The sequence below is a fragment of the Littorina saxatilis genome, linkage group LG1 (assembly GCF_037325665.1).
Source record: "Littorina saxatilis isolate snail1 linkage group LG1, US_GU_Lsax_2.0, whole genome shotgun sequence".
Lineage (NCBI taxonomy): Eukaryota > Metazoa > Mollusca > Gastropoda > Littorinimorpha > Littorinidae > Littorina > Littorina saxatilis.
This window is the reverse complement of record NC_090245.1, coordinates 64,331,861-64,349,952: the sequence shown is the minus strand read 5'-3', so window position 1 is coordinate 64,349,952 and position 18,092 is coordinate 64,331,861. Positions and strand designations below refer to the sequence as shown.

The 18,092-nt window shown below is 41.2% G+C and overlaps 1 protein-coding gene across 1 annotated transcript; it reads right to left on the bottom strand.

Moving 5' to 3' along the window:
* Window positions 1–3,688: 3,688 nt before the first annotated feature.
* LOC138982395 (beta-2 adrenergic receptor-like) lies at window positions 3,689–17,714 on the bottom strand. Its single transcript, XM_070355703.1, has 4 exons — window positions 17,483–17,714; window positions 13,062–13,270; window positions 6,294–6,665; window positions 3,689–5,284 (listed from the first exon to the last, which is right to left on the bottom strand). Exons 1-4 carry the CDS (start codon window positions 17,669–17,671, stop codon window positions 4,978–4,980), a joined length of 1,077 nt encoding a protein of 358 aa, XP_070211804.1. The 5' UTR covers window positions 17,672–17,714; the 3' UTR covers window positions 3,689–4,977.
* Between the last annotated feature and the right edge of the window lie 378 nt (window positions 17,715–18,092).

Below are 18,092 nucleotides of genomic sequence, written 5' to 3'. Positions count from 1 at the left end.
TGTATTGGTGATGCTCACACTTTGCAAACGACCTACAACTAGAATGAACAACAATAGTGCGGTACAGTAGTCTATTGTATGGCAGGTAGAGATCTAGTTCTTATTTTAATATTATAAGACAGTTTGCAACCTTTTTCGCCGTGTAAAATGTCTACGAGAAAGATCAGACTTTAGCTACTCCTTGGCAAAACGAACAAATACAGCACTGCATAACTGTCTTTAAACCACAAATGTCAGCCACGGTGACTTAAGGGGGCAGGGTCACCCAAAATCCGGTACCAAAATTGCAAAAAAATGTATCTCAGGTTCTATTGGGTATTTTTACTTCAAATTTGGCCAAGACCTACGGGAAGGGTTCTAAAATAAATCTGTACAGTCTAATTGGTGATATAACTTTGCTTTTTTAGTAAAAATGTATAATAAACATATATTTTTTATTGTGCGAAAATAAAAAAAGCCATAATTGTCAGAAACATAGTGGCTTTGGATTTATATCAGCCTGTCTGATTTTTTTCATGACTGCTTCTGACTGTCTTGCCTGTGGCCGGTACCAAAATCAAGCAGATTGAAAGTAAACAGAGAAAATACGAACATACGAGCCCCACTATACAGGTATTTGTCTTTTATTATTGCACTAATATTTTTTTGCGAAAATTTGGCCCATGCGTTATCTGATGAGTACAAATAAGATTTTGGTACCAGCCACAGGCAAGACAGTCAAAAGCAGTCATGAAAAAAATCAGACAGGCTGATATAAATCCAAAGCCACTATGTTTCTGACAATTATGGCTTTTTTTATTTTCGCACAATATAAAACATATGTTTATTATACATTTTTACTAAAAAAGCAAAGTTATATCACCAATTAGACTGTACAGATTTATTTTAGAACCCTTCCTGTAGGTCTTGGCCAAGTGTGAAGTAAAAATACCCAATAGAACCTGAGATACAATTTTTTGCAATTTTGGTACCGGATTTTGGGTGACCCTGCCCCCTTAAAGAACCATACAAGAGAAATCGTTTCAGTTCTGGCCAGCTTTTTTACATGGGGTAAGACCACCCCTCCACATGGTTACATAACAAATGTGACAGCCTGGGCGCTCAAAGGGAACAATGGGCATTCTTTTAAGAATCAATTCCAAAAGAAATACTCTAGTGGCTTTTATGAAATAATTTCCCCAAACATTTCTCACTCACCACAACAAGCAGTCAGAGGGTTGATTTTGGGTATATGACCAAGTGGAGGGTTGTTCTTATCCCATGTGAAAGCCTGGCCAGATCTGAGAAGGTCAGCCAAACCCTTTCACAAGCTGGAGTGTGCATTTAACCCATTTTGGCCATGAAAGCTGTCAGAGGTTTGCAACACCCCAGGACAATATTTAAGATTTGGGGATGACAAACAACAGGTTAGAAACAAAGCGGTACGCTATCACCGCGAACAGGTACGAGTACAATGCATCTTCTTCTTCTTTGTTCATGGGCTGATATTCCCACAATCTTGTATGTGTATGACCGTTTGAACCTCGCCATTCAGGCAGCCACTCTTGTCTCACGTAAGAGTCTGGACGGATATGTGGTGGCCTGAATGATTGTTTAATAACACTGGGCAGTTGTTATTTGCTGCATCTTATTGTCCTTGGGGAATCGACGATGTTCGGAAATAACTCTGTCAGGGTTTCCAAGCGTTGTGGGAGAGTTGTGCCCCGCTTTAGCGTCAAACAATGATAAATAAGAACACGTTGTCGGCTATCACTCGGGTAAAGTGATCATTGCCGCAACAAATCGTAAGCTCCGATGTGTATATTTTCGAAAGAAAAAGGCATGATATCGAGCGGAAGCTGCATAACATAAACATGAGGTGCAGTGTGAACTGGTCTGGAAGGTCTTGGAATGGGAGTTCCACTGTAGCAACACATGGTTTCAAAGCCAGTGCCGCAACCGGCTGAGTAACCTCCCCGTTCTTGGTATCTTTTAAACCAATTCGTCATATTGTCATCATCACACCATCTCAACAGAACGCGCAACGCCCTAGTTTCCGTTCCAACGGCCAGGCGAGGTCAGGAACTGGACTTTACGCTTCACGGGATGCTCACAATGGAATCATTGTGCAACTCTCTAAGGACTTGTGACCCAACAGGTTCATACCACCCAGTGCAAGCAACTTGAGCAAATCCCGTTGTCACAGTTGACCTAAAATCATATGCAATGCAGGCCGAGTGAATGGAAAGTTTTCTGACCTACTTATGACTCCAGATAGTGTACTGGCGTCACTCAACTCAGTCATCAGATCTAGACCTACTGATTAATTACCGATGATATCGATTAACTGTGGGCGTAACTGAAACGAGATATACGACCTATATTCATTACCGAAGGTATATTATTGGTGTCACTGAACTTAGTAATACGTATGTAACTTCCCTCTTGACTCGCAAACCTTTCATTGATACATAACACATAGGCAATACTGTTGTTATGTATTCAGTTCGAAGACTGCTGTTTGTAGTCCAACTCTTTCCATCCATTCAAAGTACATGTGTTTTCAATGGTTTGTTTGCATGAGCTTTTTAAACTATTACAATTTTCTCCTTGAAGACTATGTGTGTGTAAGTGTACGTACGTGCGTGTATGCGTGTGTTTGTGTTTGTGTGTGTGTGTGTGTGTGTGTGTGTGTGTGTGTGTGTGTGTGTGTTTGTGTTTGAGTGTGAGTGCTTGAAGGGGATAGTTGATTAAACTGGAGCTGTAAATTATTTGTATGATGTTTTCTATAGTATTGGGAAGCACGTATTCGTAGCCAGTTTACCCAGACAATGAACATACCTTAGTAAGCAATTAGCAATAAATACAAATATCTGTCAAGTGAATTTATCGTTTCGATCGTCGCTTAATTAGCCTAAATTACAAATCGTTTGGAGGTGCCAATTACTTAACAGGTCATCAGAACAAAGAATATTCCATAATTCTTGTCCCGAATTACACAGTTACACAAAACCTCAGAGATCCCAGCCATTAAACGAAAAGTTGCTGACACAGCATTTATTGTCCGTATCTTACATTCACAAGGAGGCCGAAGTAGTCATTTCCGGTTCTTGTTCCCCGAGATTGTGAGGGGACATCACTCCCACGGAAGGGAACGCTTCAGCTGAAAGAGATCTCTACCGGCATGTCAGATTTGTCCCATCGAAAGGTCAAGAACATTAACAGTACGCTTTCTACTATCAGCGGTCGTTGCTATTACACTAACAAGAATGAATAGTTTTGTTTAATGTTACCTAGTGAATGGGCCATTTTTGTGGGTGTGTAGCTGTCTTTATGCTTTCAGTTGTCTGCTTCTGCTTTACTGTGTATTTATTTTTTCACTCCGTGCTGTAACTTGATCACACACACACACACACACGCGTACCTACGCACGCGCACACGCACCTGCGTACGCACTCATACACACACACACACACACACACTCACACGCACACATGTACGCACGCGCTCACGCACGCACGCACGCACATACACACACATACGCACGCGCTCACACACATACGCACGCACGCACGCCCGCACACGCACACTCACACACACTCACACACACCACACACACACACGCACACACACACACGCACACACACACACACACACACGCACACACACACACACACACACACAAACACACACGCACTAACACACACGCACTAACACATCCGCGCACGCACGCACATATTCAGATGATGGATTTAAGTTAGAGAACACATTTACTTCACTTACTTATTTCATAAAACGAATTGGGCATAAACGATATTTTAGTAGGTAGCTATAGAGACAAACAACATCCCTGATATTCTTCTTTCTCCAGACACACGAAATGATTTGTAGGTAGTCTTTGAAACAAATAACATTCCCCGGTACCCTTCATACCACAGACACACAAAATGATTTCTACGTAGCTATAGAGACAAACAACATCCCTGATATTCTTCTTTCTCTAGACACACGAAATGATTTGTAGGTAGTTATTGAAACAAATAACATCCGTGGTACCCTTCATACCACAGACACACGAAATGATTTCTAGGTAGTCATTGAAACAAATAATATCCCTGGTACCCTTCATACCACAGACACACGAAATAATGTCTAGGTACTCATAGAGACAAATAACATCCCTGATATTCTTCGTTCTCCAAACACATGAAATGATTTCTAGGTCGTCATAAAGACAAACAACATCCCTGGTACCCTTCATACCACAGACACACGAAATGATTTCTAAATTGTCATAGAGACAACTAGCATCGCTGGTACCCTTCATACCACAGACACACAACATGATTTCTAGGTAGTCATTGAAACAAATAACATCCCTGGTACCCTTCATAGCACAGACACACAAAATGATTTCTAGGTAGTCATTGAAACAAATAACATCCCTGGTACCCTTCATAGCACAGACACACGAAATGATTTCTAGGTTGTCATAGAGACAACTAACATCTCTGGTACCCTTCATACACAGACACACAAAATGATTTCTAGGTAGTCATAGAGACAAATAACATTCCTGGTACCCTTCATAGCACAGACACACAAAATGAGTTCTAGGTAGTCATTGAAACAAATAACATACGTGGTACCCTTCATACCACAGACACACAAAATGATTTCTAGGTAGTCATTTAAACAAATAACATCCCTGGTACCCTTCATACCACAGACACACGAAATGATTTCTAGATAGTCATTTAAACAAATAACATCCCTGGTACACTTCATACCACAGACACACGAAATGGTTTATAGGTAGTCATTGAAACAAATAACATCTCAGGTACCCGTGTTCTGCGTAACAGGAACACAAGAGGTCGAGCTCGATTAGTCCCTTTGGCTGAGCTTCCGACTTTTGTCGAAGACTCCGAGCTTCAAGCAGTTATCAGCCGTGTACTCCCTGACATTTGTAACCCTCTTTACACACCGAGCTGTCGTCTACCGGGTGTTCTGCGTAATAGGAACACCAGAGGTCGAGCTCGACGAGTTCCTTTGGGCGAGCTTCCGACATTTGCCGAAGACTTCCGCCTGCCAGTTCTGCAGCCTCCAGAAGTAGACTAGCGGGTCGAGGATGCAGTTGATGAGAGGGCAGGCGATGATGATGAGCAGGCGTTGTGCTTTTGCCTCTTCCAAAAGATCTGCCCCAGAGTGCACAGCCCACAGGAGATAGGAGGCCATGGGGAGATAACCGAAGAGAAAAGACACTACCAGTACGGTGGCTGTTACTGTCGTGCGGTGTTCCATCCTGTGGAAGGGAGATAATAAAACAGATGACCATGATTGTGATACAGTGACAAAAAAAGTATCTTCATAAATTCATAAATTGAGATAATGAAACAGAATAACAGATGACAAATACAATCAAGCTTTTATCTTCATAAATTGAGATAATAAAACGGATTAACAGTTTATGAAATAAAATCAAACTTTTATCTTATAATTAATAATACGATACATGTCTAAAAGTCTCCCGCGAAAGTCGGCGCGCTAGCATTTTCTGTACATGTTTGGTTTATTTGGTGTCATGAAATATTTTATAACAGGGAGCAAAATCCTGAATTATACCCTACCTGTCATAAAAAAGTACACAGATACATGTTGCTGTAGATCTTTGTGATGCGGCCAGCTATATTAAAACCACGTATATTGCCAGAAAGGTAAGTTATTTCCCTACCGCATGAAATAAAGAGTTTCATTTTTTATAAATTAGTGTTTATGCAGTGGACCGGAGACCTAGGACACTGTCTAACTGTTTGTATGTCTGTCTCATTGTCCCATTAGGGCTATGTTTGTGTCTTTGTTCTTCCGTGTGACTCCCCGCCTTTCTTTGCCTGTGTCACTTGAACAGTAAGTGGACGGAGAGTTGCCTTTTCCCATTCTCTGCTTCGTTCACTTATTCCACCAGCTTGGATTAGTCACAACACACCATCGCAAACCACCAAACTGATCCCAAAACATGTTTGGGGGAAGACAAAAACAGAAATAAAGAAAACAAAATAAGGGGGCAGAGAATAGACGAATACCGGATATAACTCCCTGGGTTTATGGGTTGTGGAAAAGTTGGTTTCCCTTCTTTTTCCCTGCGTTTCCATAGAAACACTGAGGCCAGCTACACGGGACATTGTAGGCTTGCCAAAGTGTTTCTATGGAAACAAGGAAAAGCGACTCTTTAAATAAGCCATACACACTTTCTGAACATCGTCTATCAAGGGAGAAGGAGACAGCAAGAGAAGGGGGATAATGTTCCGACTCACTTCATGGACACTGCTTGGTAGTCACCACCATCACCATCAACAGCACCACCACCACCGCCTTCCACAGCGTTGTCACCCCCGTCGTTTCTGGCGACGCCCCCTCCCGGCCTCCTGGCACTGAGCTGAACCCCCACCCTCCTCCTCCTCCTTCTCAGCCTCACGCCGATGTAGACGTACAAAGTTGCTATGGCAACGATGCTGGCCAGCACAACGTAACCCACGAGAAGAAGGCCTCGGGAACTCATCACCAGGATCATATCGCACGATGTGCTATCGGGGAACCCATCGGCAAGGGAGGCAACCGTCAGCAGGGCCGACATCCCCCACACCCCCAGAACTGCTAGTAGTGCCTTCACCACGGATATGGACAACCTGTGGACAAAAAATACTAGCCTTTTGTACAAACTGCACTATATAAGCTAAATCATTATATTAAATGTGGGTCTAAGGCTTGGTGAAGTCTTTGTGATGTCATCTTCGGGATCGATTAGGAAGGCCTTCAGCAAATTTCTGTTTTAAGATCCTCTGTTTTGAGGCGCACTATGTTATAAGACCTTGTTTTCCAAGACTTTCTCTCCATAAAGTTTATACATTTGCCTCTATTTTAAGACTTCCTCGGTTATGGGCAATTCCAGCGTCACTGACGTGGCATTCGCACACACAAAAAAATCAGACATTATTCGCCATAAAAATAATAGTCATGATGACTTTATTAACTCAAATTTGTGCAGAGAATCTGATTTCCCCAAACATGACAACCTTCCTACCCAAGGTTAAACATGTTGAGGTAAAAAAAGCTAAGGGTACTTAACTTGAGTTTTGAAAAACGTCACTGACGTGACAAAAATGCTCACCTGCATTTCACTGACAAAGCAACATTCTAAAATTCTATGAGATTAGCCAAGTAAATGATGTGATTTTGTTAGATCATAGTCAAGACATATCATACGTTCTGGTACATAAAAGAAATTGCGACTAGCGGTTAATATGTAGCGTCACTGACGTGGCACGTGTGAATTCAATGTTCAATAGTGATACATTTTTTGTTGTTAAAATATAGGTAGTTTAACACGGCCGATTTTAAACTGAGTATTGATCTTCTCGGACATTGTTGAACCACTATACGGCTCTGTGTCCCTCCGTCCGTCTGTCCGTTGGTCCGCCCGTTGGTCCGTCGACACCATTGCCCATCTGAATAATTTGTAAAATAATTATTTCAATTGTACATGTATTGATACACTTAAAAGGAACATACACCTCTAGCAAACATATTTAAAGCATTCCGGGTCAAGGTCACTACTAAAGGTCACCGGTCAAGGTCATTTTTTTTCTTGTACACTTCAGACAACGCCTTGATTTTTCGAAAATATTTCATTCAAACTTGGCGGGAAAACAAGTACAGACCCTCAGAAAGATAAATGGCTCCTGATTCTGGCTCCAAAACGTCATTCACACGGTTTTGATTTGAGCTGTCATTATTTTGACGTTCTCCGCTGTCTTCCCTCCTTGCAAATATGTATAAGTTACAGCTCCGTCCATCCATGGTATCGCCTGATATTTTGTCGAGACTGGGTCAATGAATATGATGACGTCACTCGAGGCTCTGCCGAGAGTGACGTCATTATATTCTTTCACCCCGTCGAGACAAAATATCACGCGATACCATGGTTGGACGGAGCTGTAACGTATATATGGCATGACCAAAGTAAAGAGAATTTGTTATGGGATGTGGAAACAAATCATTGGAAATTCACCATGGGACATCAACCCAAGCCTAGAAGTTGTAGAACTATATTTTGTTTCAGTCTTGGCAAGGCCAGTTTTGTACAGTTCCGGAAAAGACATCATGAATTCATTCACCCTGCCGAGACGAAAAAAACCAATTCCATGGATGAAAACGTATAAGCTTATATCCCGTGACGCATCAAAGCTAAATTTTGTTTTGAAATGTCTTCACAACTTACAGATAACTTATAACGACATAATCGCCTTCACAAGACAGGAAAAACGCACACTTTGTTTTTCGTCTGCTACAAATCTAGTCTTGTTGGTTGACGGAGAGAATAAAGCTTCAATCGTACCTTCATCAACAGGAATAAATGCTCAATCCGCTGTCAGTTCGCAACTGAACCTTGGTTTTTTTCTTAAACTTTTTGGTTAACATTGAAACGGCAATCCAAAAGAGTGTTTCAGCTGTTTCAAGACACAGGCTCAGCTCCTTCTTTTGAGTTGCTTTTCAGTCTAAAATGACACCGGAAGCGAACAAATTGTCGCGTATACTGTCGTCACAAAAAGACGTCATGACAAAGTTACACGCAAAGCGAAAGAGACTTTGACGTCATTTACTTTTGTTCGGAATTTTCCGTCTGCAGTTCCTAGCTTGTCAGTGAAGACCTGACGTGAGTAAGCTTACCCAAAACGTCTTTGTTCTCTATTCACATTGCAGCTGTGAAATAATCAGTCTTGTGTCTCGGTCGTGTAGGTACAGAGTTTGCTTCTGCAATCATTGTGTTCGTGTTGATGACGGCTTCATAAGACAAATCAGCGAATCTATCGTGAGGAAGACGTTTATGTACAAATCACCGAACCCAACTCATTTTTGTGTGTGCATTTTTCTGAAGAATAAACTGCATGTGGTTAATTTCATCTGTCGAAACGAGCCATAAGGCTTTAGAATAAAAGATGTCACGCATTGCTTGGCCATCTGATCACAGATGAGGTCGCAGTTTGTAGGTTGAATCTATGAATCTGCCAGAGATAGATCTGCATTTCTGGTACGACCTTCCAGATTATCAACAGCGGGTTCATGGTCGGAATCAAGAGGTCAAATTTGCGTGGCCCCCAATCATTTCATAAAAGATTTCCATTTTCTTGTTTCTGCGGCTGCGCAAGTTATTTTGCCTAGGTCATGGCCGAACTTTAGGCCTACGGAGAAATATCGCTGGATATTTTCTCCCTAGATTAACAGAGACAAAGAAGGGAAGTCATGCTGTATAATACATATATATATATCTACTGTTATACACTCACGTCAAACAAATGAGTATGTACATTTGACAAGATAATTAATGTGAACTACACTATTCCACTTTATATTTGTTGGTGTTAGTCGAGAATGACAGGGCGGAATAACCCGTTAATTCTAAATTTGAACATAACCAAACTCAAACATTGTTAGCATCTTTCTCCGCGAACCTTACGGAAAAAACTATTTCATTTTCTTCATCGCTTATGTAGCAAAAAGATTGCGGTGAACCAAACGATGGACTTAGTCGTGCTGAAACAGCCTTTTCTTGTGTAAATGACATTTTCTTTCAGCACTGCGAACACTCGCAGATTTACTTTTCTGTGCAATCCACTTCGCTCTACACTATTGTTTTTGTCGGCGGTTGCGATTTTTCCTTTGTTTTTGCTTTCCTTCAGATACTTTAATTTTCATAGAGGGAATAACCAGAAGTCACAAGGAGTAAACTCAGGTCCGAAGAATGCGTGAGGCAAAAATGGGATCATTTAGACTTTAAGGAATGGAGGCACGGCCCTTATTTCGTGGAGGCTGGCATTGTCATGAAGAAGATGGGAGGTCTGGGTGTAGCAGTTTAGTCGTTAACTGCTGAACTCGTGAGTTACTTTGCGTAATAAGGTCCTGTATAGTATGTGACAGTGACAGTTCTGTTAGCAAAAAATTATCGACAGCAACGGGACCTTTGTGGTCTCAAAATACAGCGAATAGCACTGTTTCTTCTTTGAAACCCTTGCTTACAAATGTAGTGCGTCTCGTAATTGTGGCCCAATTGTTTTGTGTTTTCTGGCAATAATATAGAAGGAAACCAAAGTCTCATTATCAGTGACTAGATTCATCACAAGTGTGGGTCTACTTGGTTCAAAACGGTTAAGCAGATCGCGTGCAAGAGGAACTTGTTGCTTCTTCCGTTTCCCTGTCAGCTAATGAGGCATTCATTTTGCGGCCAGCTTTTGAAGCTGAAGGTCATTGTGTAGAATTCTGTGAACGGTTCTATATGAACGTTTAAGTTACTTTCTTCACCTTTGTAGAAATGTCCTTTGTGTCATTACCTAGCTACACTCCTTTACAGAATAGGAGTTGTTCATGGTTCTTGACAAAAGACCCCGTTTTTTAAGCATAACCCAAAAGTGAAGTATTTTGATGCCTCGTCATTTATGACGTAGCAACCTAATGGCGTCATCTCTGAGAGGTAAACCAGTTAAATGTTTGGCCTTTCAAATGATATATTATTTTTGATGATCAGTTACCTGAAACATTTATAATAGCGTTTTGGTCATTTTGTTTGGATCATAACAAATCTCTGGGTTTAACTGCACTAGAAATTAAAAATAACGGACAAATGATCTCGTTTTTGTGCTCAGCTTTTTTCAGTTACAACAATGTTAACCTTAGTTAGAACATGTAACATAAAATCACAAGGAAATTGGTTAAAAACTATCAGTAACAAGTACACATGGTTTCAAAGTGCCATAGACGTTACAAAACAGTGCCACGTCAGTGACGCACTTTGTGCACAACAAAATGGGGACAAACAAACTCAAATCACATGGTTGGACTCCTCCATTTAAAAACTAAGAAAACTCGAAATAAGAAATAAATCAACCAATCGGTTCATCACCACAAACAAAAAGTCTACCCAAAACGTCACTGATGTGGCACCATTTTGGGGTAGAGTTTGTTTTAAATATATTTCAAAAAGTATTAGCACTTGATATTTCAAAAACAGATCAAACGATAGTTTTAGGCATCTGTAGCAACTTTGGCTAATTTTCGAAACCAAAACAATAACAAGTTGCGTAAGGCGAAAATACAACATTTAGTCAAGCTCAGTCGAACTCACAGAATGAAACTGAACGCATTGCATTTTTTCCGCAAGACTCGTAGCATCGTCTGTCCACCGCTCTTGGCAAAAGCAGTGAAATTAACAATCCAGAAAAGCGCGGTAGCGGTTGCGCTGAGGAGAATAGTCCGCTTTTCTATATCTCTATTCTTTTTAACTTTCTGAACGTGTTTTTAATCCAAACATATCATATCTATATGTTTTTGGAATCAGGAACGGACAAGGAATAAGATGAAATTGTTTTTAAATCGATTTTGGACATTTAATTTTAATCATAATTTTTATATTTTTAATTTTCAGAGCTTGTTTTTAATCCGAATATAACATATTTATATGTTTTTGGAATCAGAAAAAAATGAAGAATAAGATAAACGAAGTTTTGGATCATTTTATAAAAAAATAATTTTAATTACAATTTTCAGATTTTAATGACCAAAGTCATTAATTAATTTTTAAGCCACCAAGCTGAAATGCAATACCGAAGTCCGGCCTTCGTCGAAGATTGCTTTACAAAAATGTCAATCAATTTGATTAAAAAATGAGGGTGTGACAGTGCTGCCTCAACTTTTACAAAAAGCCGGATATGACGTCATCAAAGACATTTATCGAAAAAATGAAAACAAATCTAGGGATATCATACCCAGGAACTCTCATGTCAAATTTCATAAAGATCGGTCCAGTAGTTTACTCTGAATCGCTCTACACACACACACACACGCACAGACAGACAGACACACACACACACACACACACACACACACACACACACACACACACACACACACACACACACACACACACGCACACACACACACACACACATACACCACGACCCTCGTCTCGATTCCCCTTCTATGTTAAAACATTTAGTCAAAACTTGACTAAATTTAAAAACTAGCACACCATTCTTAAAAGTTGTCATAAAATGACTTTACACGGGCGTTCCCAAATGACATCAAAACAAAATGGCGGCATGCAAGGGGAGTGAACTAGAGGCAAGCGATGAATGGTATAAGTAACTATAAACATCTCTTGTGGCATATGTACGGTGAAAAAGCCGTCAATTCCATTTTGAATTTCAGGCTTATGTGAGCATATTTTTTGGAATTGCCCTTATAAGACATGACTTTCTCAGACCTTCGGAAGCCCCAAAACAGCTAGAGTATATAATTTACAATTAAACGGGGGTTAGCAAAGTGACTCTGGGTTTGCCTGTACATTTTTACAACAGTATCTTACATGAACCGATTGACATTATAGCTATCGGACCCTTTCCTGGCCCAGGTGGTGGGTTCAAGTGCTAGTCTTTCGGATGAGACGAATAACCGAGGTCCCTTCGTGTACACTACATTGGGGTCTGCACGTTAAAGATCCCACGATTGACAAAAGGGTAATTCCTAGCAAAATTGTATAGTCATAGATAAAAAAAAACATGTCCACCAAATACCCGTGTGACTTGGAATAATAGGCCGTGAAAAGTAAATATTCGCCGTAATGGGTTAAGATTTACTTTCCGATGTGAATGCGTGATACATTGTGTAAAATATTCCATCTCACACGGCAGAAATTAATATGTAAAGCGCTTAGAGAACGTCAAGCGCTATATAAATCTCCCATATAAAAACATTTAAAAAAAACACCAATAACTCATTTCTTGGATTAGGAATGCCTCTTTCGTGGTTTTGACATCCTGAGGTCAAGAAAACCAAGAAGAAATCATGTTTGGATCAGCAAAACGTACCTCTTTCGTGGTTTTGACACCCTGCATTATTTGGAGACCCGGAAAACCATCAAGGAATACCTCTGTCGTGGTTTTGTCACCCTGAATGGTTTAGAGATCCGGAAAACCATCAAGAAACTATTTCTTGAAATTAGAATATTTGTTTACTAGGATAGAAACACGCACCTGTACATGATGGGAAAGGTCAAGGCCAACGTGCGGTCAAGCGAGATGGAGATGACGGACAGACAGGTGCCGTAGACGGACATCAGGACGCCGGAGAAGCGGATGACGCACATAGGTTCGTGCGACAGGTGTTGCCATGGCAACAAGCGGGGTACCAGCGTGCTGACCCCCATCAGCATGTCCGAGCACGTCAGGCTTCCCACCAGCATCTGCTCACACGAGGCGGTACACAATATTACGTCATTCGAGACGGTACACAGTATCACGTCACACGAGGCGGTACACAATAATTTCAAGGTCACGTAACGCAACAAAATCAAGCTTAGAATCATGTAATGTGGATCTTACAGGAACAAAATGGTAGCTAGAAATTGTTAAACTGTAGTGGTAACTTGCTTAGTCCTTGATTTGGGGCTTAAGTCATTTACAAATTTAAATGAATGGGAGTTTAATTTTAAACCAAATAGAATTGTATTGTAGTGTATTGTATTGTATTCTACGCTCGTGAGAAAGACCACCCATTATATAACTAAACCATTCACTGTGAAGGAAATCAAACGGCTAACAACTGAGTCAGGCCTTAGCATTTGTGTCCTCCACGTTTCACGAAAGCCAACAAGATACACGTGAATCGTAGCAAGTTTAGTAGCACACTTGAATGACGACTGTCCATCGAGGAGAAAGGTCTCGATGTTAATCGCGCGGGGGGAGAAAATGCCCGGAGAGAATGCAGGAGAAGGTTCCAGCCCTTACTTGTGTTTTCTGAGACGCGATCGTCAAAGCCCGTTAACAGGTAACTTTAATAGGCATTCGGATATCGATATTCTCTGTATCGCGTAAGCTGAAACGATTTACATTGCAGAAACTATACTCACGGAATAAAATAACTTAACATGTTTTAAAATGTAATATCTCAAAATCGGAAAAAGTTGCAGGAGAGCGGGGTGGTACGATCATAGAACCATCAATTCCTGAGAAGAGGAAAAAAACCGGAATGTTCTCGGTTGCTTAGTTTTTTCACAATTGGTCCTCAAAGACGCATGGTGTCATTTTGGAGTTTACTAGACTGACGCCTAAGCTTGCCGACGCTGCCGACAGCCAGTGCACGCTGTGTGTGCTGTAAACAGGTAGGCCTGCACTCTTTGACTCTCGGGGCACGTCTACCCGTACTTGAAACCTGCAAAAGGTCTGCTGCTGATCCACGAATATTGCATGAAAGTACTGCCTTTGGTTTGTCCGTTTGTTTGTGAGTGAGAACAACTCACTGTTACGGATGGTTTTTTCGTGTAAGTGTCTGTGTGTATTTGTTACTATATCAGAAAATGCGTGCTCTGCTCTGTTTACTAACTAACTTTTACTCACACACACACAGCACTCAAACTAGGTACAAAGACTGAAACACAATTACTGCCCTTTGCCCTCGTACCTATATTGTAACATCAACACAAAAATACAAATATGTTATCTCTCATGCAGTCTACAAATCACTTGCATTCATGTATAATAAGAATAATATCTTGAAAACGCGTAGGAGTCTAACTGTCTCACGATTGACGAAGTCCTCGTCTCACACAATTCTCCTGACGATTATGTTTCCTGTTTAACACAGTTTCACTTTACGCACATTTCACATGTCACGTAATTCTCAGTTGACGACGTCTTCGTCTCACACAATCCTTCTGACGATTATGTTTCTTCAGTGGTAATTCACAAATACAATGACTACTCACTATTAAGCGGGTACATACTCTGGATCCATATCACCCACGACGAAATACAGCTCGTGGTGACTATGGGGTGAGGTTCCACCGGTTTCCAGAACTCCAGCGCTAATACAACCTTGCGCCCACAATCAACGGATCCGTGGCGCCAAGGAGGGAATGCCCGTCTCTTCTCTCTCTCCCGCCGCCGAGTGGTGCATCCGTCACTCCGACCGGGGTGCTGCGTAAAAAGTTTATGCTACCATAAGTCTCCATTCTTAGATAAACTTTTCCACGAAATAATACTGCTATTCTTTCTCAATACTGTTCAATTATCCGTCAACTAGCTTATGCTGTTATATTATTTACACCAGCTCATTTACAAGTAACTTCATTACAAAAGAACATACAACATTCCTTTTCAAAATGGCTGACAACAGCTCACGCTTCTCCAACCCAATTTACAACATGACTCTCACAGTCATTTCACAAGTCAATATTACTGAGCAAAATACAATTCAATAAATACCTGTATATTCACAGCATAGAATCACTCATGATTCTTCCACAACACGAGTCGTACAGTATTCGACCTCAATGTTTGGTGAGCAGCATTACAACCCAAACGTGGAGACATTCAGAGACACGTCTCTTCTCTTCAACTGTCGGTCATGCTCTAACCTTCACAATCCAACAATGTTAACAATCTTGTCTCTCATTGGTCAATAGCAGCCAATGGAGATATACTTTACAAAAATAGGTCACCTCTTCTCAACAGGTGATTTCTGCACTCGTGTGAACCACAAGTATGGCAAGCCAATCTGTACACATGTGTTAAATACTTTTAATACTGAATTATGTACAAATCCATTTGTCACACTGACACTAAAATGTTTCTTTCTCTTTGCCCAAAACTGTCCACTCTGTCTTTCACCATGCCACGAACGTGTGTGAACGATAGACTCGTCGCAATAGGGATGTTGAGAGGAGGGATGACTTATACTGATGTTGCTAGGAGATTCGGAGTGACCAGGCAATCAGTGCACGCACAGCGCTGTCAAACACACAGTGCTAAGTTTGTAAACTCCAAAATGACACCATGCGTCTTTGAGCTCAAATTGCAAAAAAACGGAACAAGCCAGACTATTCCGGTTTTTTGCCCATAATGAGCAATTGAACAAGCTTTACGTTGGTACAAAAATCACTCCTGTAACTTTTTCCGATTTTGAGATATTAAATTTTAAACAATGTTAAGTTATTTTATACCGTGACAGATTGTAAAAACAAGATGTCCGCTCTTCATGTTTGTGCAGTGCGTCTAGTAACCTGTCCATGAGAGGAGGATTGCGGCCAGATGCCGTGAAAGAAGAATCATCTGAGAAACCGCCGAATATTTTATTTCTCTGGACCAGTTTAGCTGAAGTTCGACGGGACTTTCACGAAGCTAGCAGCGAGGTTACAGGAAAGTCCGTATAGTTGGACCCAGAAAGGTCACGGGACGATCGAAGTGAACTGGTTAGGTCGAGATCGCCAGTCGGAGGATCAAGTACACCACTACTTTTTCAAGTGAAGGACATAATTATCAGCAGTTTTTGTGAGTGATCTAGTTGAGTTAAGCCATGTCCAGGAGAACATAGTTAATTAAGGTATAATTAGTATTTAGCAAATAGATCAGACGGTTGCCGCAGTCTGGTCCGAATCCTAAATGTGAACTGTGACTGTGTTTTTTCCGCTTACACACTGGCCGTGCGTCGGTATCTGTACTGTGGATATCGTGTGCCAGTGATTTCACGGACTGTGTGTCAGTGTGTGTTTTCCTGTATACTTCACGGGTAGCGATTTTTGATAGACTCCGGGTAAGATTCTTGTGTTAGTTTGTGCACGGGATTGTCAAACGGATTTTTCTATGTCTTCAAACCTGTGAGTACCCGGTTTTGAATCCATAACCCTGATATCTTTTTTTTCATGATTGTGTGTGTATGTGTGTATGTATCATAACTGTATCATTTATTTGACCCAATACAGTGGAGGGAACTTATCATTGGAGTTGTTGTTTGTTCCTCAATGATATCATAACAGCGCATAATTATTCATTCATTTACATGTACTCACACGTGTGTATATCATGTACACGAGGTCGTGTTAAACTAGACTGGCAGAGGCCTACTTTTCCAGAGCTCATAAAGTCCAAGTAACCCAGACAAACGTCATTCTTGGAACACTTTTGCGCTTGCTGTTTACCCCGGACGAATGTTGAGTACGCACACGTCACGATATACTTTCTAGAGTAACGTGTTTTTTTCCTTTGGTTTAAACAATGTTTATTCATATGTTACATGTTCAGGAAATGTACATCGACATGAGGTGAAAACAACATGTATGATAAACATAGTGCTACATGGCTTGCAGGGTCATGTCAGATTTACACTCGTTGCTTTTTCAAATATTAAAAAGCTAGCTTTCGCTAGCATTTCAATATTAAATTCTAATTAATAAAACGTGTAAAGCTGATACGAGTATGACACAGCAAGCCATGATGTAGTGTTATCTATCTTATTGCGTTGTATTATATTGTCTTGTCTTGTCTCGTCTCGTATCGTTTCGCATCGCAATCGTACCGTATCGTATCGTATTGTTTCGTAGCGTACCGCATTGCATTGTTTGGTATTGTGTCGTTTCGTGATGTTTTGTACAAGCGGTCACCAGCCTTCTCCACCTTACCTTAGTGTGGGACCGCAGTGAGCGTGTACGGACCACAGTGATGAGTGTCAGGGCGTTGACAATCACCAGCACCGAGCCAATCAACACGTTCCGCATCTTGTTGTCCGTGGACCATTCCACCAGAGTGGTGGGCGTGGTAACGTTAGGCCCCGCCCCCAACGTCTGCTGAGTCGTGTCATTTATGGTCATGTTGATCGCTTATTAGGTGCTGGCCGTTGTGATTGGCATGTCGGGACTGTGGAGACAAGAAAACATTAGCGTCGGCGGTTGGGTTTCTTTGGGTTTTTTTTCCCTAGAATAATGTTACTTATCATCTTTACAATAACCAAGCACTGGCTTGGCCGACACCAATGATTTCAACAGAACGCCGTTGCGTTTTGGTATCCAAGACGCGTCTGTGTGTGTGTGTGTGTGGGGGGGGGGGGGGGGGGGCTGTGTGTTTGTGTGTGTTTGTGTGTGTGTGTTTGTGTGTCTGTGTGTCTGTGTGTGTGTCTGTGTGATTGCTTTTTTAGTGACCAGATAAGTACTGAACAGATCTTCTATATCTATATACGGCTTGTGTGTGTATGTCTGTCTGTCTGTGTGTTCGCTATGCACGGCCAAAGTTCTC